This window comes from Pseudophryne corroboree, chromosome 4 (genome assembly GCF_028390025.1).
Source record: "Pseudophryne corroboree isolate aPseCor3 chromosome 4, aPseCor3.hap2, whole genome shotgun sequence".
NCBI classification, from domain to species: Eukaryota; Metazoa; Chordata; class Amphibia; order Anura; family Myobatrachidae; genus Pseudophryne; species Pseudophryne corroboree.
The window spans coordinates 430,614,432-430,638,049 of record NC_086447.1 but is presented as its reverse complement, the minus strand read 5'-3'; the positions used below and the strand labels follow the sequence as shown (position 1 = coordinate 430,638,049).

The following is a 23,618-nucleotide window of genomic DNA, read 5'->3' as shown; positions in this document are numbered from 1 at the left end:
TAACACATTTTTCATTGCCAAGATCATGCAACGGATGTTCCTAGTGGATTGTGTATATGTCTCAACCTCGTCGACACTGGAGTCAGACTCCGTGCCGACATCTGTGTCTGCCATCTGAGGTAACGGGCGTTTTTTGAGCCCCTGATGGCCTTTGAGACGCCTGGGCAGGCGCAGGCTGAGAAGCCGGCTGTCCCACAGCTGTTACGTCATCCAGCCTTTTATGTAAGGAGTTGACATTGTCGGTTAATACCTTCCACCTATCCATCCACTCTGGTGTCGGCCCACAGGGGGCGACATCCCATTTATCGGCCTCTGCTCCGCCTCCACGTAACCTTCTTCATCCAACATGTTGACACAGCCGTACCGACACACCGCACACACACAGGGAATGCTCTGACTGAGGACAGGACCCCACAAAGTCCTTTGGGGAGACAGAAAGAGAGTATGCCAGCACACACCAGAGCGCTATATAATGCAGGGATTAACACTATAACTGAGTGATTTTTCCCCCAATAGCTGCTTGTATACACATATTGCGCCTAAATTTAGTGCCACCCCTCTCTTTTTAACCCTTTGAGCCTGAAAACTACAGGGGAGAGCCTGGGGAGCTGTCTTCCAGCTGCACTGTGAAGAAAAAATGGCGCCAGTGTGCTGAGGGAGATAGCCCCGCCCCTTTTTCGGCGGACTTTTCTCCCGCTTTTTTCATGGATTCTGGCAGGGGTAATTTATCACATATATAGCCCTGGGACTATATATTGTGATGATTTGCCAGCCAAGGTGTATTATATTGCCCTCAGGGCGCCCCCCCCAGCGCCCTGCACCCATCAGTGACCGGAGTGTGAGGTGTGCATGAGGAGCAATGGCGCACAGCTGTAGTGCTGTGCGCTACCTTGTTGAAGACAGAAGTCTTCTGCCGCCGATTTTCCGGACTCTTCATGCTTCTGGCTCTGTAAGGGGGACGGCGGCGCGGCTCCGGGAACGAACACCAAGGTCGGGTCCTGCGGTCGATCCCTCTGGAGCTAATGGTGTCCAGTAGCCTAAGAAGCCCAAGCTACCACCAGTTAGGTAGGTTCGCTTCTTCTCCCCTTAGTCCCTCGCTGCATTGAGTCTGTTGCCAGCAGATCTCACTGTAAAATAAAAAACCTAAATATACTTTCTTTCTAGGAGCTCAGGAGAGCCCCTAGTGTGCATCCAGCTCAGCCGGGCACAAGAATCTAACTGAGGTCTGGAGGAGGGTCTTAGTGGGAGGAGCCAGTGCACACCAGGTAGTCCTAAAGCTTTCTTTAGTTGTGCCCAGTCTCCTGCAGAGCCGCTATTCCCCATGGTCCTTACGGAGTCCCAGCATCCACTTAGGACGTCAGAGAAATCTCATTGCTCATGTTACATCTGCCCCACCTGCAGCGCAACACGGTTTTTCCCAATTGCTAACTATTTTGGTTTAACAACTCTGAATAACCCCCTTTTGTTAGGCGCTGCAGAATCCTTGTGGTGCCATATTGCCATTTCATATAGAGAACGTAAAAATGACTATAATAAGTATATTCAGACTTTGAATTGTATCCTTAACATTGGTAACATTCTAAATGCCTGACCCAAAGACTTTCAAAAATATACATTGCGAGTTATGCACATTTTCAATGATTAGGTTCGCAAATTTAGAATGTAAGCTTTAATGAGCAGATTCCTCTTCCCTCATGTGCCTACTTCTCTTACTTAGAATAAATAAGATTTTACTCACCGGTAAATCTATTTCTCGTAGTCCGTAGTGGATGCTGGGAACTCCGTAAGGACCATGGGGAATAGCGGCTCCGCAGGAGACTGGGCACAACTAAAGAAAGCTTTAGGTCACCTGGTGTGCACTGGCTCCTCCCACTATGACCCTCCTCCAAGCCTCAGTTAGGACACTGTGCCCGGACGAGCTGACATAATAAGGAAGGATTTTGAATCCCGGGTAAGACTCTTACCAGCCACACCAATCACACCGTATAACTCGTGATACTATACCCAGTTAACAGTATGAAATATAACTGAGCCTCTCAACAGATGGCTCAACAATAACCCTTTAGTTAGGCAATAACTATATACAAGTATTGCAGACAATCCGCACTTGGGACAGGCGCCCAGCATCCACTACGGACTACGAGAAATAGATTTACCGGTGAGTAAAATCTTATTTTCTCTGACGTCCTAGTGGATGCTGGGAACTCCGTAAGGACCATGGGGATTATACCAAAGCTCCCAAACGGGCGGGAGACTGCGGATGACTCTGCAGCACCGAATGAGAGAACTCCAGGTCCTCCTCAGCCAGGGTATCAATTTTGTAGAATTTAGCAAACGTGTTTGCCCCTGACCAAGTTGCAGCTCGGCAAAGTTGGAAAGCCGAGACTCCTCGTGCAGCTGCCCAAGATGAGCCCACCTTCCTTGTGGAATGGGCTTTTACAGATTTTGGCTGCGGTAGTCCAGCCGCAGAATGCGCCAGCTGAATTGTGCTACAAATCCAGCAAGCAATAGTCTGCTTAGAAGCAGGAGCACCCAGTTTGTTGGGTGCATACAGGATAAACAGCGAGTCAGTTCTCCTGACTCTAGCCGTCCTGGAAACATATATTTTCAGGGCCCTGACTACGTCCAGTAACTTGGAATCCTCCAAGTCCCTAGTAGCCGCAGGCACTACAATAGGTTGGTTCAAGTGAAAAGCTGATACCACCTTAGGGAGAAACTGGGGACGAGTCCTCAATTCTGCCCTATCCATATGGAAAATCAGATAAGGACTTTTATATGACAAAGCCGCCAATTCTGATACACGCCTGGCCGAAGCCAAGGCCAATAACATGACCACTTTCCGCGTGAGATATTTTAGATCCACGGTTTTTAGTGGCTCACACCAATGTGATTTTAAGAAACTCAACACCACGTTGAGAACCCAAGGTGCCACTGGAGGCACAACCGGGGGCTGAACATGCAGCACTCCTTTTACAATGTCTGAACTTCAGGTACTGAAGCTAGTTCTTTCTGGAAGAAAATTGACAGAGCCGAGATCTGTATCTTAATGGAGCCTAATTTTAGGCCCATAGACACTCCTGCTTGTAGGAAATGCAGAAATCGACCTAGTTGAAATTCCTCTGTTGGGGCCTTTTTTGGCCTCACACCAAGCAACATATTTCCGCCATATGCGGTGATAATGTTTTGCAGTTACATCTTTCCTGGCTTGAATCAGCGTAGGAATGACTTCCTCCGGAATGCCCTTTTCCTTTAGGATCCGGCGTTCAACCGCCATGCCGTCAAAACGTAGCCGCGGTAAGTCTTGGAAGAGACAGGGCCCCTGCTGCCGCAGGTCCTGTCTGAGCGGCAGAGGCCATGGGTCCTCTGATATAATTTCTTGAAGTTCTGGGTACCAAGCTCTTCTTGGCCAATCCGGAACCACGAGTATCGTTCTTACTCCTCGCCTTCCTATTATTCTCAGTACCTTTTGTATGAGAGGCAGAGGGGGGGAACACATAAACCGACTGGTACACCCACTGTGTTACCAGAGCGTCCACAGCTATCGCCTGAGGGTCCCTTGACCTGGCGCAATATCTTTTATAGCTTTTTGTTGAGGCGGGACGCCATCATGTCCACCTGTGGCCTTTCCCAATGGTGTACAATCCTTTGGAAGACTTCTGGATGAAATCCCCACTCTCCCGGGTGGAGGTCGTGTCTGCTGAGAAGATCTGCTTCCCAGTCGTCCACTCCGGGAATGAACACTGCTGACAGTGCTAACACATGATTTTCCGCCCATCGGAGAATCCTTGTGGCTTCTGCCATCGCCATCCTGCTTCTTGTGCCGCCCCGTTGGTTTACATGGGCGACTGCCGTGATGTTGTCTGATTGGATCAGTACCGGCTGGTTTTGAAGCAGAGGCCTTGCCTGACTCAGGGCATTGTAAATGGCCCTCAGTTCCAGAATATTTATGTGTAGGGAAGTCACCTGACTTGACCAAAGTCCCTGGAAGTTTCTTCCCTGTGTGACTGCCCCCCAGCCTCAAAGGCTGGCATCCATGGTCACTAGGACCTAGTCCTGTATGCCGAACCTGCGGCCCTCTTGAAGATGGGCACTCTGCAGCCACCACAGTAGAGATACCCTGGTCCTTGAAGACAGGGTTATCAGCCGATGCATCTGAAGATGTGATCCGGACCACTTGTCCAACAGGTCCCACTGAAAAGTTCTTGTATGGAACCTGCCGAATGGGATTGCTTCGTAGGAAGCTACCATTTTTCCCAGGACTCGCGTGCAATGATGCACCGATACCTGTTTTGGCTTCAGGAGGTCTCTGACTAGAGATGACAGCTCCTTGGCTTTCTCCTCCGGGAGAAACACTTATTTCTGTTCTGTGTCCAGAACCATCCCCAGGAACAGTAGACGTGTCGTAGGAACCAGCTGTGACTTTGGACTGTTTAGAATCCAACCGTGCTGTTGTAGCACTTTCCAAAATAGTGCTACCCCGACTAGCAACTGCTCCTTGGACCTTGCCCTCATAAGGAGATTGTCCAAGTACGGTACGGGATAATTAAAACTCCCTTTTTTCGAAGGAGTATCATCATTTCGGCCATTACCTTGGTAAACACCCTCGGTGCCATGTACAGTCCAAACGGCAGTGTCTGGACTTGGTAATGGTAATCCTGTACCACAAATCTGAGGTACTCCTGGCGAGGATGGTAAATGGGGACATGCAGGTAAGCATCCTTGATGTCCCGGGATCCCATGTAATCCAACTCGTCCAGGCTTGCAATAACCGCCCTGAGCGATTCCATCTTGAACTTGAATTTTTTTATGTATGTGTTCAAGGATTTTAAATATAAAATGGGTCACACCGAACCATGCGGTTTCGGTACCCCAAACCGTGTGGAATAGTAACCCCGTCCTTGTTGAAGTAGGGGCACCTTGAGTATTACCTGCTGGGAATACAGCTTATTAATTGCCTCTAGCGCAGCCTCCCTGCCTGAGGGAGCTGTCGGCAAGGCATATTTGAGGAAACGGCGGGGGGGAGACATCTCGAATTCCAGCTTGTACCCCTGAAATACTACTTGAATGAAACAGGGATCCACCTGTGAGCGAGCCCACTGATCGCTGAAATTTTTGAGACGGCCCCCCACCGTACCTGGCTACACCTGTGGAGCCCCCGCGTCATGCTGTGGACTCAGAGGAAGCGAGAGAAGAATTTTGATTCTGGGAACAGGCTGACTGGTGCAGCTTTTTCCCTCTTCCCATGTCTCTGTACAGAAAGGAAGCGCCTTTGACCCGCTTGCTTTTCCGAAGCCGAAAGGACTGTACCTGATAATACAGTGCTTTCTTAGTCTGTGAGGAAACCCGAGGTAAAAATATTTCTTCCCAGCTGTTGCTGTGGATACGAGGTCCCAGAGACCATCCCCAAATAATTCCTCACCCTTATAAGGCAGAATCTCTATGCGCCTTTTAAAGTCAGCATCACCTGTCCAGTGACAGGTCTCTAATACCCTCCTGACAGAATGGACATTACATTCATTTTGGATGCCAGCCGGCAAAATATCCCTCTGTGCATCCCTCATATATAAGACGACGTCTTTAATATGTTCTCATGTTTGACAGGGTCACCGACCACGCTGCAGCAGCACGATCTGCAGGTCTCAGTCTAGTACCTGAGTGTGTAAATACAGACTTCAGGATAGCCTCCTGCTTTTTATCAACAGGTACCTTCAAAGTGGCCGTTCCTAAAACGGCAGTGCCACCTTTTTTGACAACCGTGTGAGCGCCTTATCCACCCTAGGGGATATCTCCCAGCGTAACTTATCCTCTGGCGGGAAAGGGTACGCCATCAGTAACTTTTTAGAAATTACCAGTTTCTTATCGGGGGGAACCCACGCTTTTCACACACTTCATTCATTCATCTGATGGGGGAACAAAACACTGCCTGCTTTTTCTCCCCAACATAAAAACCCATTTTTAGAGGGTTAATGTCAGAAATGTGTAACACATTTTTTTTATTGCCGGGATCAAGTCACGGATGTTCCTAGTGGATTGTGTATATGTCTCAACCTTGTCGACACTGGAGTCAGACTCCGTGTCGACATCTGTGTCTGCCATCTGAGTGAGCGGGCGTTTTTGAGCCCCTGATGGCCTATGAGACGCCTGGGCAGGCGCGGACTGAGAAGCCGGCTGTCCCACAGCTGTTACGTCATCCACCCTTTTATGTAAGGAGTTGACACTGTCGGTTAATACCTTTCACCTAACCATCCACTCTGGTGTCGACCCCACAGGGGGCGACATCACATTTATCGGCATCTGCTCCGTCACCATATAAGCCTCCTCATTAAACATGTCGACACAGCCGTACCGACACACCGCACACACACAGGGAATGCTCTGACTGAGGACAGGACCCCACAAAGCCCTTTGGGGAGACAGAGAGAGAGTATGCCAGCACACACCAGAGCGCTATATAATGTGGGGATTAACACTATAACTGAGTGAAATTTCCCCAATAGCTGCTTGTATATATAATATTGCGCCTAAATTTAGTGCCCCCCCTCTCTTTTTAACCCTTTGAGCCTGAAAACTACAGGGGAGAGCCTGGGGAGCTTTCTTCCAGCTGCACTGTGAAGAGAAAATGGCGCCAGTGTGTCTGAGGGAGATAGCTCCGCCCCTTTTTCGCTGACTTTTCTCCCGCTTTTTTCTGGATTCTGGCAGGGGTATTTACCACATATATAGCCTCTGGGGCTATATATTGTGGTATTTTTGCCAGCCAAGGTGTTTTTATTGCTGCTCAGGGCACCCCCCCCAAGCGCCCTGCACCCTCAGTGACCGGAGTGTGAAGTATGTATGAGGAGCAATGGCGCACAGCTGCAGTGCTGTGCGCTACCTTGGTGAAGACTGATGTCTTCTGCCGCCGATTTTCCGGACCTCTTCTTGCTTCTGGCTCTGTAAGGGGGACGGCGGCGCGGCTCCGGGACCGAACACCAAGGCTGGGCCTGCGGTCGATCCCTCTGGAGCTAATGGTGTCCAGTAGCCTAAGAAGCCCAAGCTGGCTGCAAGCAGGCAAGTTCGCTTCTTCTCCCCTTAGTCCCTCGCTGCAGTGAGCCTGTTGCCAGCAGGTCTCACTGAAAATAAAAAACCTAATTCTATACTTTCTTTCTAGAAGCTCAGGAGAGCCCCTAGTGTGCATCCAACCTCGGCCGGGCACAAAATCTAACTGAGGCTTGGAGGAGGGTCATAGTGGGAGGAGCCAGTGCACACCAGGTGACCTAAAGCTTTCTTTAGTTGTGCCCAGTCTCCTGCGGAGCCGCTATTCCCCATGGTCCTTACGGAGTTCCCAGCATCCACTAGGACGTCAGAGAAATCTTATTTTCAATACTCCCTTTGATGGCACCAAATCCCTCAGTTTTCTGCCACCCTGATACTTATTTCAGTGCTGTTTCCTGAAGTACCTATGTCTATTTACCCTGTACTTGTCCTATATTGTATTGAGTTCTACTAATAATAATAATAATAATAATAATAATAATAATAATAATAATAATAATAAATTGTACCTGCGCTTGAGTCCTTGGATAGTGTATTATCCAACGCACTGTTTACAGATTGGAAGAGATTCATTTTCTGTGTTGGTCCTGCAAAGAAGGACAAAATAGTGAAAATGTCAGTAATGTACTTGCAATGTCAAGGGCAAATGAACATAAGCACAATATTCAGGCAGCAGTCAGTTTTTCGGATGTCTACGTAGTAGAATATTCTGTGGCAAAGTACTAATACTACTGAAACATAGCAATACATAGATGAGAGCAGGCTTAGATGTCCAACTACCATGTTTACAGTTTTATAAGAAGAGGGAAGAGGAAAGAAAAGGCGAAAAAAATAAAAGGAAAAAAAGGAAAAAATAAAACAAATAAGGTAAAAAAAAAAAATATAAGAAAACAATTACTGGACAAATACCAAAGGTTGCCAATGCGCCTAATAAAATCTCTGATGGCCACTAGCTTTAGCCATTCAACTCTAATTTATGACAAGAGAGGCACATCATAACTGCCTAACAGATATGCATTTTTAACTCCCAACTTCTCCTATTTCAGCAGGGACAGGCTTTTCCAGAAAGTGGGTACGGTTATGAATGGTAAGAGTAGGGAAAGGTGTGTGAATTAGAAGAAAAGGGCATCCACTTTTTGAAACTTATGACAGCCATAAGAAAGTGTTGTATGTGAACGGGATACGGTCCTTAGGTTGACCTCACTTGGGTCGACACTCAATAGGTCAACCACTATTGGTCGACATGCATTAGGTCGACAACTGAAAATGGTCGACATGTACATTAGGTTGACATGGCAAAGGTCAACATGAGTTTTTCACAAATTTTTTTCATTTTTTCATACTTTACAATCCACGTGGACTACAATTGGGAATAGTAACCTTGCCCGAAGCATGGCGAGCGAAGTGAGCCATGCGAGGAGACACATTGCACTACCCTACAACCCTAAAAAAAAAAAAAAGTAATAAAACTCATGTCAACCTTCTTCCATGTCAACCTGACAACCTGTTACAGGTGCCGACCCACTGCCTGCCGACCAATAGTGGTCGACCTAAATAGGGTCGACCCAACAAACCCATGCCACCTGAACAGTACTATCTATTATTTTATTTATTTATTTATTTTTTGGGGGGGTCGGTATGTTACCATTACCAATCAGAGAAAGTTTAAGCCTTGGGGGCTTTATGTCAGATTATGCATAACTTCCAACATGATCCAGTCCAGGAAGGACAAAATGCTCTCTGCCTGGATCTCCCTCTTAATATATGATTGGCGTCACCTCTGTTGAACTATTTAATTGGTAAGAAAGGCATTTCAACAACGGTGATTGCAATCAGAATTTAAGATGTCAATCCAGGTAGAGTGTATTTTGTGCCTCCTGCAATGGGTCATGTTGGTATGCATTATATAAAAAAGGATTTTGGTTACCTACCGGTAAATCCTTTTCTCGTAGTCCGTAGAGGATGCTGGGGTCCACATTAGTACCATGGGGTATAGATGGGTCCACCAGGAGCCATTGGCACTTTAAGAGTTTGAGAGTGTGGGCTGGCTCCTCCCTCTATGCCCCTCCTACCAGACTCAGTCTAGAAACTGTGCCCGAGGAGACGGACATCTTCGAGAGAAGGATTTAACACAGATAGTGGCGAGATTCATACCAGCTCACACATACAAGGCACGTCAAGACAACTAGCTTGAAAACCTCAGCAACTGCTGAAACATTACTTACCAAGTAACAATACAGTACATAACTAAACCAAGCTGTACTGAACCATAAAACGGGTGCAGGAAAACGAAGCGCTGTGCGGGCGCCCAGCATCCTCTACGGACTACAAGAAAAGGATTTACCGGTAGGTAACCAAAATCCTATTTTCTCTTACGTCCTAGAGCAGGGGTGGGGAACCTTTTTTCTACCGAGGGCCATTTGGATATTTATAAAATCCTTCGGGGGCCATACAAGTCTGCCCCCGCGCGCGCCAAAAAAATGGGTGTGGCCAGTTAAAATGGGACATGATACACATATGCCCCCAATAGTGCAGTGCCAGATCCACAATTGCCCCCACAGTGCCAGGCATACAAATGCCCCTCACAGTGCCAGGCATACAAATGCCCCTCACAGTGCCAGGCATACAAATGCCCCTCACAGTGCCAGGCATACAAATGCCCCTCACAGTGCCAGGCATGCCAGGTATACAGATGCCCCTCACAGTGCCAGGTATACAGATGCCCCCACAGTGCCAGGTATACAAATGCCCCCCACAGTGCCAGGTATACAGATGCCCCCACAGTGCCAGGTATACAGATGCCCCTCACAGTGCCAGGTATACAGATGCCCCTCACAGTGCCAGGTATACAGATGCCCCCACAGTGCCAGGTATACAAATGCCCCTCACAGTGCCAGGTATACAGATGCCCCCACAGTGCCAGGTATACAAATGCCCCCACAGTGCCCGGTATACAGATGCCCCCACAGTGCCAGGTATACAGATGCCCCCACAGTGCCAGGTATACAGATGCCCCCACAGTGCCAGGTATACAGATGCCCCCACAGTGCCAGGTATACAGATGCCCCCACAGTGCCAGGTATACAGATGCCCCCACAGTGCCAGGTATACAAATGCCCCTCACAGTGCCAGGTATACAGATGCCCCCACAGTGCCAGGTATACAGATGCCCCCACAGTGCCAGGTATACAGATGTCCCCACAGTGCCAGGTATACAGATGTCCCCACAGTGCCAGGTATACAGATGCCCCCACAGTGCCAGGTATACAGATGCCCCCACAGTGCCAGGTATACAGATGACCCCCACAGTGCCAGGTATACAGATGCCCCCCCGTCTCGCCCCCCCCCTCCCGCTTACCGCTCCTTTCGGCGGGTACACGGAGGAGAGCGCGGCTATGTTGGGCGGCGGCTCCTGATTGGCTGCCGGTCCGCGAGCTCTGATTGGCTCACGAACCGGCGGCAGGTTTCAAGTCCTACATGCCGCCGCCGCCCGACAATAGCCGCGCTCTCCTCCTGAGTCCCTGTCCTGACAGCTGAGACACGCTGCCGCCGGACTGTGCGGCGGCGTGTCTCACTTAGAGGAGCGGGTGGGCCGGACCAAACGGCTTCGCGGGCCTTTTACGGCCCGCGGGCCGGAGGTTCCCCACCCCTGTCCTAGAGGATGCTGGGGTCCACATTGGTACCATGGGGATGTACCAAAGCTCCCAGAACGGGAGGGAGAGCGCGGAGGCTCCTGCAAAACTGATTGATGATCTGAAGTTCAGTCAATCAGTTTTGCAGGAGCCTCCGCGCTCTCCCTCCCGTTCTGGGAGCTTTGGTACATCCCCATGGTACCAATGTGGACCCCAACATCCTCTAGGACGTAAGAGAAAATAGGATTTTGGTTACCTACCGGTAAATCCTTTTCTCGTAGTCCGTAGAGGATGCTGGGCGCCCGCCCAGCGCTTCGTTTTCCTGCACCCGTTTTATGGTTCAGTACAGCTTGGTTTAGTTATGTACTGTATTGTTACTTGGTAAGTAATGTTTCAGCAGTTGCTGAGGTTTTCAAGCTAGTTGTCTTGACGTGCCTTGTATGTGTGAGCTGGTGTGAATCTCGCCACTATCTGTGTTAAATCCTTATCTCGAAGATGTCCGTCTCCTCGGGCACAGTTTCTAGACTGAGTCTGGTAGGAGGGGCATAGAGGGAGGAGCCAGCCCACACTCTCAAACTCTTAAAGTGCCAATGGCTCCTGGTGGACCCATCTATACCCCATGGTACTAATGTGGACCCCAGCATCCTCTACGGACTACGAGAAAAGGATTTACCGGTAGGTAACCAAAATCCTATTTTCTCTTACGTCCTAGAGGATGCTGGGGTCCACATTGGTACCATGGGGATGTACCAAAGCTCCCAGAACGGGAGGGAGAGCGCGGAGGCTCCTGCAAAACTGATTGACTGAACTTCAGATCATCAGAGGCCAAAGTATCGAACTTGTAAAACTTTGCAAACGTGTTCGACCCAGACCAATTGCAGCTCGGCAAAGTTGCAATGCCGAGACACCCCGGGCAGCCGCCCAGGAAGACCCCACCTTACGAGTAGAGTGGGCCTTAACAGATTTTGGTCAAGGCAATCCTGCCGTAGAATAAGCGTGCTGGATAGTGAACCTAATCCAGCGAGAGATCGTCTGCTTAGAAGCAGGACATTTAATTTTCTTGGGATCATAAAGGACAAACAAACAGAGAGTCCGATTTTCTGTGACGAGAATTTCTCTTCACATATATCTCCAGAGCCCTCACAACATCCGAGGACTTTGATGTAAATGAGGAGTCAGTAGCCACTGGCACCACAATAGGTTTGGTTGATATGAAATGCCGACACAACCTTCGGAAGAAACTGCTGACGTGTCCGGAGCTCAGCTCTATCTTCGTGGAAGTAAGGACTTTTACAGGATAAAGCCCCCAATTCAAACACACGTCGAGCAGAAGCTAAGGCCAACAACGTGACAGCCTTCCATGTAAGAAATTTGACCTCAACCTCCTGTAGAAGCTCAAACCAATCCAACTGGAGGAATTGCACCACCACGTTAAGGTCACAAGGTGCTGAAGGCGGTACAAAGGGAGGTTGGATGTGCAGAACTCCCTTCAAAAAAGTCTGAACCTCAGGGAGGGCAGCCAATTGTTTCTGGAAGAAAATGGATAGGGCCGAAATCTGGACCTTCACAGATTCCAACCTCAGGCCCATATCCACACCTGCTTGCAGGAAAAGGAGAAAGCGTCCGAGTTGAAACTCCACCGTAGGAAACTTCTAGGATTCACACCGAGAGACATATTTCTTCCAAATACGATGGTAATGTTTAGACGTTATCCCTTTCCTAGCCTGTATCAGGGTAGGAATGACCTTCGTAGGAATGCACTTCCGAGCAAGTATCAGGCGCTCAACTACTATGCCATCAAACGTAGCTGCGGTAAGTCTTGATAGGCGAACGGCCCCTGCTGCAGCAGGTCCTCCCGAAGAGGAAGGGGCCTCGGCTCTTCCTGCAAAAGATTCAGAAGGTCTGCGTACCAAGCCCGCCTTAGCCAGTCTGGAGCAATGAGGATTGCTTGAACTCCTGTTCTCCTTATGAGCTTTAGAACTCTTGGAATGAGTGGAAGTGGTGGAAACATGGTCACAGACTGGAACACCCACAGAGACACCAGGGCGTCCACTGCCACTGCTTGTGGGTCCCTCGACTTGGAACAACAGCGTTGGAGCTTCTTGTTGAGATGAGAGGCCATCATGTCTATTTGGGGTAACCCCCAAAGGTCTGTTAATTCCTTGAACACCTCCGGATGGAGACCCCACTCCCCTGGATGGAGATTGTGTCTGCTGAGGAAGTCTGCTTCCCAGTTGTCCACTCCTGGATTGATGATTGCTGAGAGCGCCAACGCGTGTCTTTCTGCCCAGAGGATGATTCTTGTCACCTCCGACATTACAGCTCTGCTCTTCATTCCGTCTTGTCGGTTTATGTAGGCTACTGTCATTACATTGTCCGATTGCACTTGAATGACCCGATTTCTTAGAAAATGGGCCGCCTGAAGAAGACCATTGTAGACGGCTCTTAGTTCCAGGATGTTGATGGGCAGGCCGGCTTCTAGACTTGACCACCTTCCTTGGAATGTTACTCTTTGAGTGACTGCTCCCCACCCCCGGAGGCTCGCATCCATGGTTAGAAGGACCCATTCCTGAATCCCGAACCTGCTGCCCTCCAGAAGGTGAGGTAACTGCAGCCACCAGAGGAGCGAAATCCTGGCCTTCGGCAACAGATGTATTCTCTGGTGCATGTGGAGATGAGATCCTGACCACTTGTCCAGGAGATCCAGTTGGGAGGCCCGAGCGTGGAACCTCCCATACTGGAGAGCCTCGTAAGAGGCCACCATCTTTCCCAAACGGCGAATGCATTGATGAACAGACACCCGGGCTGGCTTCAGGACATCCCAGGCCATAGCTTGTATCACCAACGCCTTTTCCTGCGGAAGAAACGCCCTCTGCACTTCTGTGTCTAGGATCACTCCCAGAAAGGACAACCTCTAGGTTGGTTCCAAATGTGACTTTGGAAGGTTCAGAATCCAACCGTGGATTTTGAGGAGGCGGGTTGTGAGAACAATGGACTGCAGTAGCTTCTCCTTGGACGATACCTTTATCAGCAGATCGTCCAGATATGGAATGATGTTCACCCATTGTTTGCGGAGGAGAACCATCATCTCTGCCATCACCTTGGTAAACACTCTCGGTGCTGTGGAGAGGCAGAATGGATGGGCCTGGAACTGGAAATGGCAGTCCAGTAATGCGAAACGGAGATAAGCCTGATGTGGCAGCCAGATCGGAATGTGGAGGTACGCATCCTTGATATCCAGGGATACCAGGAATTCCCCCTCTTCCAGACCTGATATCACCGCCCTGAGAGACTCCATCTTGAACTCCTTTAGAAAGGGGTTCAATGATTTTAGGTTCAGAATGGGCCTGACCGAACCATCCGGTTTCGGTACCACGAAAAGGTTCGAATATTAACCTGTGATTTGCGAATGAGGAGGAACTGGCACAATGACCTGTGCTTCCACCAACTTCTGGACAACTTCTTGTAGGACAGTGCTGTCTGCCAGCAGAGCTGGCAAGCCTGATTTGAAAAAACGATGAGGGGGATGACTTTGAAATTCCAGCTGAGGGAAGAAACAGAGACTTACCCGCTGTAGCCGTGGATATCCATGTCCCCAAAGAGAGACTGACCTGTATAGGGTAGGGACTCCACACTCTTTCTGGATTCTGCATCGGCCGACCACTGGTGCAGCCACAGTCCCCGACGAGCTGAAACAGACATGGAAGAGATTCCCACAGCCATGGAACCCAGGTCTTTCATGGATTCTACCATAAAACCTGGTGAATCGTGAATGTTGCGTAAAAATAATTCATCACCCCCCTTATCCATCGTATCCAAATCCTCTAGTAAGGCAGCCGACCACTTTACTATAGCCTTTGCAATCGATGCACTAGCAATAGTGGGACATAATATGGCCCCTGAAGCAGTGTACATTGATTTAAGTGTGTTATCAATCTTTCGATCAGCCGGCTCCTTTAAGGCGGGAGATCCTGGAACAGGTAAAACCACCTTCTTTGAGAGTCTTGACACAGATGCGTCAACAATTGGCAGGTTTTCCCATTTTTTCCTATCCTCCTCAGGGAAAGGAAACGCCACCTGTACCCTTTTAGGGATCTGGAATTTTTTATCCGGGTTTTCCCATGCTTTCTCAAATATAGCATTCAATTCCTTTGCCACAGGGAAAGTTAGCGAGGCTTTATTTTCAGTGAAAAAAGCCTCCTCAACCTGCTCAGGTGTGGTATCATTAATATTCAACACATCCCTGATAGCCTCTATCATCAATTGCATCCCCTTTGCAAGAGATGCAGACCCCCGCAACACATCCCTATCACCGTCCATGGTGTCAGAATCGGTATCTGTGTCATCCTGCGTGACATGCACAAGCGCACGTTTGTGGGGGTATATAGCGGAGCGTCCCGAGGTACCAGAAACCGGCCATACTGCCATAGAGTTCTGTAATACCCGGGTTGCAGATTCATTACTTGCAACCCTGTCAGAAATCTGAGAAATCCAAGATTTGATAGGGGAAAACCACTCAGGCTCCCTTGCTGGTATCTGTGCTAAACCAGTGCTATCCTGATTACATGGAATGGGATCATCCTGGGAGGACAAATCCTCCGCAGCATATGACACAGTGTCCCTGGACATAGCTAAAGGAGACCACCAAACACTCCACACACACACACACACACACACACACACACACACACAGGGGAGGGCAGACAGAGTTTCCCCCCCAAGAATGGCAAGAGAGACACAGAGATTGGAGCCAACCCACACACAGCGCTTTTTTACCAAAGGGAGACCCCTTTTCAGCGCTGACTGTGTACCTTAATAGGATACACAGTCGTATTGCAGCCTCCCCCCCTCCCCCCCCGCTGAGCCATCTCCAGAGCGCAGTTAATACTGCGCTCCTACCCTGATGCCGCCATCTTCACACCGACCCCCCGCTTGCTAGGGAGGTCGGTGTCTCATTCACCACCGATTCTTCAGCTCTACAAGGGGGTGGTGGCATGCTGCTGGGCGAGCGGTCCCCTGTGTCGGAGAACGATCAGATCCCTCTGGAGCTCAGTGTCCAGTCAGCGGAGACAGTGGCTCAGACCCCGCAAGGCGGACATTGCTCCCCCCCTCAGTCCCTCGCTGCAGGGAGGCTGTCGCCAGCAGCCTCCCTGTAAAATAATAAACTCTAAATTTAAACCAATGGTGTATATTACATTTAAACTAATAGTTGACTAATGCCTGGGTACTGTTTATAGCCCCACCTAATTGAGATACAACGGTTTTATAAAGTTTTCATGTAGCAGAACAAAGACAACCTAAACAATCTTAATATACACAGAGAAAAATAAAGCGCTCTCCTCTGGTCAGGAAGGTCCACTGGTAGCTCATGAAACCTTTAACTCCTGCGTCTCTGCCTGCACTGCATACTGTCCTGCTATATTCAGACTGCCTGATTTTGCTGCTGCACAAGAGGGGGAACTAGTGATGTCGATATGACTCGGCCAGGAGGGCCCCTGACAGAGGAGGGGGGGGGGGGGGGAATACAGTATACCCTGCGCACCCCCCAACCCCTTAATCTGGCTATGTTGCCAATGTCCGGGAGGGGGGAAAGAACATCCCTAGCTGCTGCTGTAAGCATTTTTTTTTACATTTTTCTGAAATGGTTATGATGCTTTTTGCTTTATACATGAAGTAGTAGCAAATTTCACATATTTTAAAGATAGAAATTACTTGATAAGTTGTTCAACAATAATTGCCTTCTCTGTTTATCATATGGTGATCTCTGCTGCCTCCTTGGTAGCAGCAGCTGCCTCAGCAACTTATGTGAGCAGGTGTAACCAGGCCCATCCAGGGTGGGTGGTATTCATGTGACAGACGGTCACATGACCTCCTCCAGCATCCCGACCCCCACTATCCCGATGGTCGGCATGCCGACCAACAGGGACTATTTCCACTCGTGGGTGTCCACGACACCCAGAGAGTGGGAATAGAACCCGTGGCGACCATAGGTCGCCACCGAGCCTGCAAGGGGCTTGCTGCACTCGCCCCTCCCTGCCGGGATCCCGGCGTCGGTATGCTGCCGGGATCCCGGCGTCGGTAAGCTGACCGGCGGTCAGGAGACCGCCAGTCAGCCATACTACACCCTCCAGGGTCGTATCAAGAGATCAGTCTGTAGACTCTGGACACTAGGGGACCCTAGTGCTGTCCCAGAGTCTAGTGCACATGCGCGGGTCTCCAGTAAAATGGCACAGGAGCCATTTTCCCTGAGATTTTCTTAGCGCGTGTGCAAAATGCCGGGAAAATGTCTGTCACTGCTGCCGACGCGGGACTCCAGGGGGGTATGTATTGGACAAAATGGGACCCTATGTGCACAGCACACACTGCACCCATTCTAAATACACCATGGGCCGAGCCACTGATGCATAGATGCTGACATTCTGGCTGCCTTCTCCGGGAGAAGGCAGCCAGGTAAGTTCAGCAGGGTGCGTGGTGCGGCAAAGGAAGGCATTAAGGGGAGGAGCAGGGGGAGTGGCAGCTAGACTATGCCAAGATTACTGGCATAGTGGGGCAGGGGGAGTGGTCACGCTGACGCAAATCACATCATCGGCACCTTCCGCCGGGAGAGCCACCCGATTTTCGTGAGCCTCTCGCCCATTCCGAAAGAATAGGTAAGTATGCACTGATGCTGCTGCCCAGGGTGCAAGGTTGAGAGTATGCAACAATTGCTACTCTGGCTGCACCTGTCTACAGCTTGTGGGGTCCTGGAATGGCAGAGGCCCCAAGCACGTCCTTAGAATTCGCCTGGCACCAGGTGTATGGACTCACCCTGTTATAGCACTTGGTGTAACAAGTGAACTAAGATATGGTAAAAGGACAGTCATGGTTACCAACAGCTCTCTTAAGATGTCTACATAGATCAGTTCACCTTTTATGGCTTGAACTTATTACAAACAAAAACACTGCTGGAAGCTGCACAGAAATTACAGTAGACAATGGTTGACTTAATAATCAAGCACAATTTCCCCCACCAACACCTATAACTGTTATTCCTCCAACTTACCAAATATCCCCACAGCTCAGACTTTACAATCTTTTGGGCTAGGCCCCTTTACCTTCTTTTCCATCCAATTATATTATATAATTATATGTACATTATTTGTTTCACGAACCCATCAATGCATAGCACCACATAATGGGGGTCATTCCGAGTTGATCGCTAGCTGAAAATGTTCTCTGCGCTGCGATTAAGTAAAAAAAAGGCACTTCTGCGCATGCGGCGCAGTGCGCACGCGCTACGTATTTTCACAACGGTCAATGTATTTTTACACAAGGACTAGCAAAGCTTTTCAGTCGCAATGGCCGCTGCAGAGTGATTGACATGAAGTGGGCGTTTCTGGGTGTCAACTGACCATTTCAGGGAGTGCTCGAAAAAACGCAGGCGTGCCAAGAAAAACTGGCTGGGTGAACGCAGGGCGTGTTTGTGACGTCAAATCAGGAACTGAATGGTCTGAAGAGATCGCAAGCACTGAGTAGGTCTGGAGCTACTCTAAAACTGCACAATTTTTTTTTGTAGCCGCTCTGCGATCCTTTAATTCGCACTTTTGCTAAGCTAAAATACACTCCCAGAGGGAGGCGGCTTAGCGTTTGCACGACTGCTAAAAACTGCTAGCGAGCGATCAACTCGGAATTACCCCCAATGGTAGCACTTTAGAAAATGAACCTAATATATTTTTTAAATGTCCACCTAATTTCGCAAGGACTGTACAACTGACACAAAAAATACATATAGAGTAATGAAGTGCCAATAGTGTGCCTTGGATTAGTAAGCAAACTAATGCCCCATACACGTGGGGCGATTGACCTATTTTCTAACCAATCTGTCTAGATCGCTTAGAAATTAAGCACAAATCACGCGGTGTATATGCCCATAGCGTTAGCAATGCGCTGCCCCGCGTGACACTATCGCCAGCTCAGATCATTCAAGCATGCAGGCAAGATCTAGTTAGAGCGCCTAGCATGTGTATACAGAACACTGGTTAGCACAGATCGCTCAGCAAACATCGCTGTGTGTATAGCAGTGTGAGATGAGCAATCTGTGCTAACCTAGATCACTGAGCACACAGGCACAAGTCGCCCCCATGTGTACCCCGCATAAGTTTAAAGAGGACACATTAAGATTAAGAGCATCCATGCTGTGGCTCACACAAGTATGCATCCTATTAATTTGGTGAGAACCAGAGACATCACATTACTGAGACACATCATGGAGTCTGTCTTGTACTGATGAGGAATCAAGTTCAAGGGAATTGATAGCCTACTTTCTTGTATTATTTCAGGCCACAAAGCAGATGGCTCCATTGTGCATACCTCCCAACACATAGCCTTCGGTTATGTGTCCAAAAAGGGGTGCAGACTTATAGCACTACCCCATTCCCATCGATCTGAGGACATACCCAGGAAAGCCAAAGATACTGGGTTTCCCTAAGATCTTCCTGCACTGATTGGATGCCATGTGCTTGCACATGACAACAAGTTACCTGCTGCTCTGCTATGCGCAGCAGCAGTGCTATAGCGTTCCTTCCACCTTTTCCTCCACACTGGAGCTAACTCATACCGCCCAACTTTGAGTTCCCATAGATCGAGACCCTCACGCGCATAGGCAAACACAGGAGAGTTTCCGGTTGTCTAGAAATCCCCTCCTCTTGGCAAGTGGCTCAAATTATGACAACAATAGTAATGGTATTTAATACGATTACTAGAGCTGCAGCCACATCAGTTTAAGACGGAGCAGAGCTGCTGCACATGCCCAGTGGTAGCAGCTTCTTCTGCCAAGTTTACTGTGTGTGGCTCTGAGTCCTCAATTAGTGCACTGGACCAGAGAGTAGCTGTCAGGAAGAGGAGACAGGAGCCCTAACATGAGGTGGGAGAATATGTGCTTAGAAAGTGCAGTACTGTTTTATTATGTTTATTTATTTATTTATTATAGTGTATTTAACATTTCCCTGATCACTTATCTTATTTATATTAATTAAATATGTGGGATACAGCCTATACTATAGACCATCTATAGTGTTAAATATTAATACTGTATTCCATGTTCCGCAGAGTGGGAGATTATGGATTGCATTTGGAAAACCCCCCTCTAGAAATCCTGTGTTTGCCACTGACGCGGGTGCGTTGCCTCTTGTGGGTGGGCATGGCCTCATGGCAAAAAGCCATTTTCAGCATTTTGGATGAGTGCTCTGCACTTCCCGAGCAGCAGGCCAGCCCCTTGATCACCTCCATGCACTGTAGCATGCTGTACTGTCCCATCGGAATCGGGTCATTTGGGAGGTATGATCAACAAGTTGGGTGTCAGGAAGTCACAGCAGAACAGTTAGGGAGAGGCGGGGGCGTTGGTATATGACTATGTTGTTGACAGGGTGGGCTAAATTTACTAAAGCTGGCCATAGCCAGAATAATAATGCAGATGACATGGACTAGGGGAGGAGTGTAGAGCCAATAATTGGAATGCCACCATACACTGCTAGATGTATAGAGGCAATCTCCATTCACTGTCTAGATTCAGTTGAATGACAGGCAGGAGTACTTAACAGGCTTTATAATCAAACCAAATAATCCAGACCGTTTTTTTCAGCCGTTTTCATGCTGAAAATGCTAATCATTCAGAACAGTAATTTTATCAACTGATCTGAACAGTTATCGTTGATTATATGGTCAGCTTAAGCAATGCTTTTCAAAGCCACCGCATCTTAGAGGGGTATCCAATTACCAGCGATAATGTCACGGCTACGAAAAAAAAAACTGATTTTGTCACCAATCTTACATCACCGGTATCTAATTCAGTTGTGAAAAAAAACAACAACAACAGTTTTTCTTGCAAAAATACACAGTGGGAGTCATTCCGAGTTGTTCGCTCGTTATTTTTTTCTCGCAACGGAGCGATTAGTCGCTAATGCGCATGCGCAATGTCCGCACTGCGACTGCGACAAGTAAATTTGCTATGCAGTTTGGAGTTTTACTCACGGCATTACGAGGTTTTTTCTTCGTTCTGGTGATCGGAGTGTGATTGACAGGAAGTGGGTGTTTCTGGGCGGAAACTGGCCGTTTTATGGGTGTGTGTGAAAAAACGCTACCGTTTCTGGGAAAAACGCGGGAGTGGCTGGAGAAACGGAGGAGTGTCTGGGCGAACGCTGGGTGTGTTTGTGACGTCAAATCAGGAACGACAAGCACTGAACTGATCGCAGATGCCGAGTAAGTCTGGAGCTACTCAGAAACTGCTAAGAAGTGTCTATTCGCAATTCTGCTAATCTTTCGTTCGCAATTTTGATAAGCTAAGATTCACTCCCAGTAGGCGGCGGCTTAGCGTGTGAAATGCTGCTAAAAGCAGCTTGCGAGCGAACAACTCGGAATGACCCCCAGTGTCCGAAGAGTCACAGGCAAATGTATTTTTGCTGCAACATTAGCCACTTATCAGGGATTTAGCTTCGCCTGCCAGAGACAGATGAAACCATCCCCCAATAAGCACCTGCTATCGGGGCTAATAGGATACTCCCCGGTGAACCAATTAGCAGCGGTAAATTAAATGGGCAATAATATTAAATACAAAACACACCTAGTTGTGTATTTAATATTAATCTCCCTTCACATCCAGCATCCCAAAACCACTGAAAATGCGGCAGCTTTGAAAAGCTCTGCTTACTAAATTTAACCCATTGACTTTGAAGTTGTAATAATCATCCTTATATAAGCGAGGTCACAAAGGCACACTAAAATGGCGCGCGTCTTGCAACAAATATTTCCCAGACTGTGAGCTGTTGCCAAGAAAACAAAACCACCTTACAGTATTACTTGCAGGTCAAGTCAAACAAGTAAAGTTATATTAACAAGGTGTATAGGAATGCTTTACTAGGAAAAGCAAGCAGACCTACACAGACCAGATATTAAGAACAAGTAGGAAATTTGGAATGGTGGAGAACTTTGTCCATTAATGAAAACAATTGTGCACACATTTACAAGAATTAGGTTGTATCTTGGGGAACATGATAGACCTATACAGGTTGAGTATCCCATATCCAAATATTCCGAAATACGGACTTTTTTGAGTGAGATAGTGAAACCTTTGTTTTTTGATGACTTAATGTACACAAACTTTGTTTCATACACAAAGTTATTAAAAATATTGTATTAAATGACCTTTAGGCTGTGTGTATAAGGTGTATATGAAACATAAATGAATTGTGTGAATGTAGACACACTTTGTTTAATGCACAAAGTTATAAAAAAATATTGGCTAAAATTGCCTTCAGGCTGTGTGTATAAGGTGTATATGAAACATAAATGCATTCTGTGCTTAGATTTAGGTCCCATCACCATGATATCTCATTATGGTATGCAATTATTCCAAAATACGGAAAAATCCGATATCCAAAATACGTCTGGTCCCAAGCATTTTGGATAAGGGATACTCAACCTGTAATAAAAGCTCCATACATGAGACTTGGACAGTATGAAGGCATTGGCATTCATTATTTACTCTATCTGTAGACCTTCCATAGCTGCTCAAAGCAGGCAGATTTGGGGATTTTTTTTTGTTTTTTTAACTACTACTTTAGAAGTCACGGTATTTAGTACAGGATCGCTGCTTTCCAGAGATTTATGGGGGGGAGGGGGGGAATCATATAAAGGACAGCCGCCTTTGTCCCCTTATTGTAATGAGTCTGTATCAGCAAAGCAGTATTTCAGGAACTTATAGGGACACAAAGGTCATATGATAATGATAGTAAGCAGTACTTTGATGGGGTATTTTTAATTGTACACACCACACACAAGTTTGCCACTATACAAATTTTGCCAACTAGTGCTTAGCTTCATATATAATCAGACAGGAATTCATATATTCTGTACTATTAACAGGGAAGGTCCTCATACTACTCGATCTAGCAATAACCAGTCTTGAGTCTTGCACTGCATCAATTAGTATCAGAGGTTGTACTGTTAGTAAATACCCCCATATCATGCACTCACACCTGTCTCCCATGAATTTACAGGCTGATACCCAATGTCACACATGCACAGTGTCTCTCACCATACTCGCTGGGCTCAGGGTCAGGTAGGAAGGTGAAATGCGCTACCGATCTCGTCGGTAAGTGTACACTGGTTGGAGACCACCGCAGCATACACCCGGCCACCCGGCTCCCGGTACCAGCTATAGCTCGCAGCGCCGCCATGTTTAAAGTCAGCAGACTCTACAATGACAGAACACCGCGCAGTGGGCGGGGCCGGCGAGGGCTGCTCCTATTTGCCAAAAGTGTGGGATGGTCACTAGGAGGCGGCTCAACCTCATCCAATGACCTATGAGTATTCGTGGGGCGTGAACGATGCGCACTAGTGACGTCACCATATAATTGTCTCTCTCCTGAAGGTTAGTGTAGCAGGGACGAGGCGGTCCATAGCAGATCACTGTGTGTTGTACACGGTGACCAGAGGTTGCTGATTCTGCTACTGGTGTTGTTGTTCCGCACACATGCACGTGTAGCTGCTGCATGACGCTGTATCTCCGAATAAGGGGGGGTCATTCAGATCTGATCGCACGCTGACGGTTTTTGCAGCGCTGCGATCAGGTTACTACTGCGCATGCGTATGCACCGCAATGCGCACACGCGTTGTCCGGGTACAAACAGCATCGTTGCTGGGCAATGTTTCTAGCGACGAATCCATTTGCACGGGTGATCGCAAGGCGTTTGACAGAAAGAGGGTGTTTATGGGTGTCAACTAACCGTTTTCTGGGAGTGGTAGCGAAAACAGGCGTTTGCAGGGCGGGCTTCTGACGTCAATTCCAGGATCGGGCAGGCTGAAGTGATCGCAAGGGCTGAGTAAGTTCAGAGCTACTCTGAAACTGCAAAAAAAAAAATTGGCCCGCTCGGCTGCACATGCGATCACACACTTGCAAAGCGAAAATACACTCCCCCG

General features: G+C 48.2%; 1 protein-coding gene across 2 annotated transcripts in view; it reads right to left on the bottom strand.

The window, feature by feature from the left end:
• The window catches only part of BCKDHB (branched chain keto acid dehydrogenase E1 subunit beta), a 398,626-nt gene extending 375,702 nt beyond the window's left edge, over positions 1-22,924 (bottom strand). The window contains exons 1-2 of one of the 2 annotated variants that reach the window (XM_063916876.1): positions 22,735-22,924; positions 7,542-7,619 (exon numbers count right to left, since the gene is read on the bottom strand). In XM_063916876.1, the coding sequence (XP_063772946.1) occupies positions 7,542-7,619; positions 22,735-22,876 (220 nt within the window). In that variant the 5' untranslated portion in view covers positions 22,877-22,924. Of the gene's footprint in view, positions 1-7,541; positions 7,620-22,734 lie in introns of those variants that run through there. The other variant, XM_063916877.1, reaches the window with a different exon arrangement.
• Between the last annotated feature and the right edge of the window lie 694 nt (positions 22,925-23,618).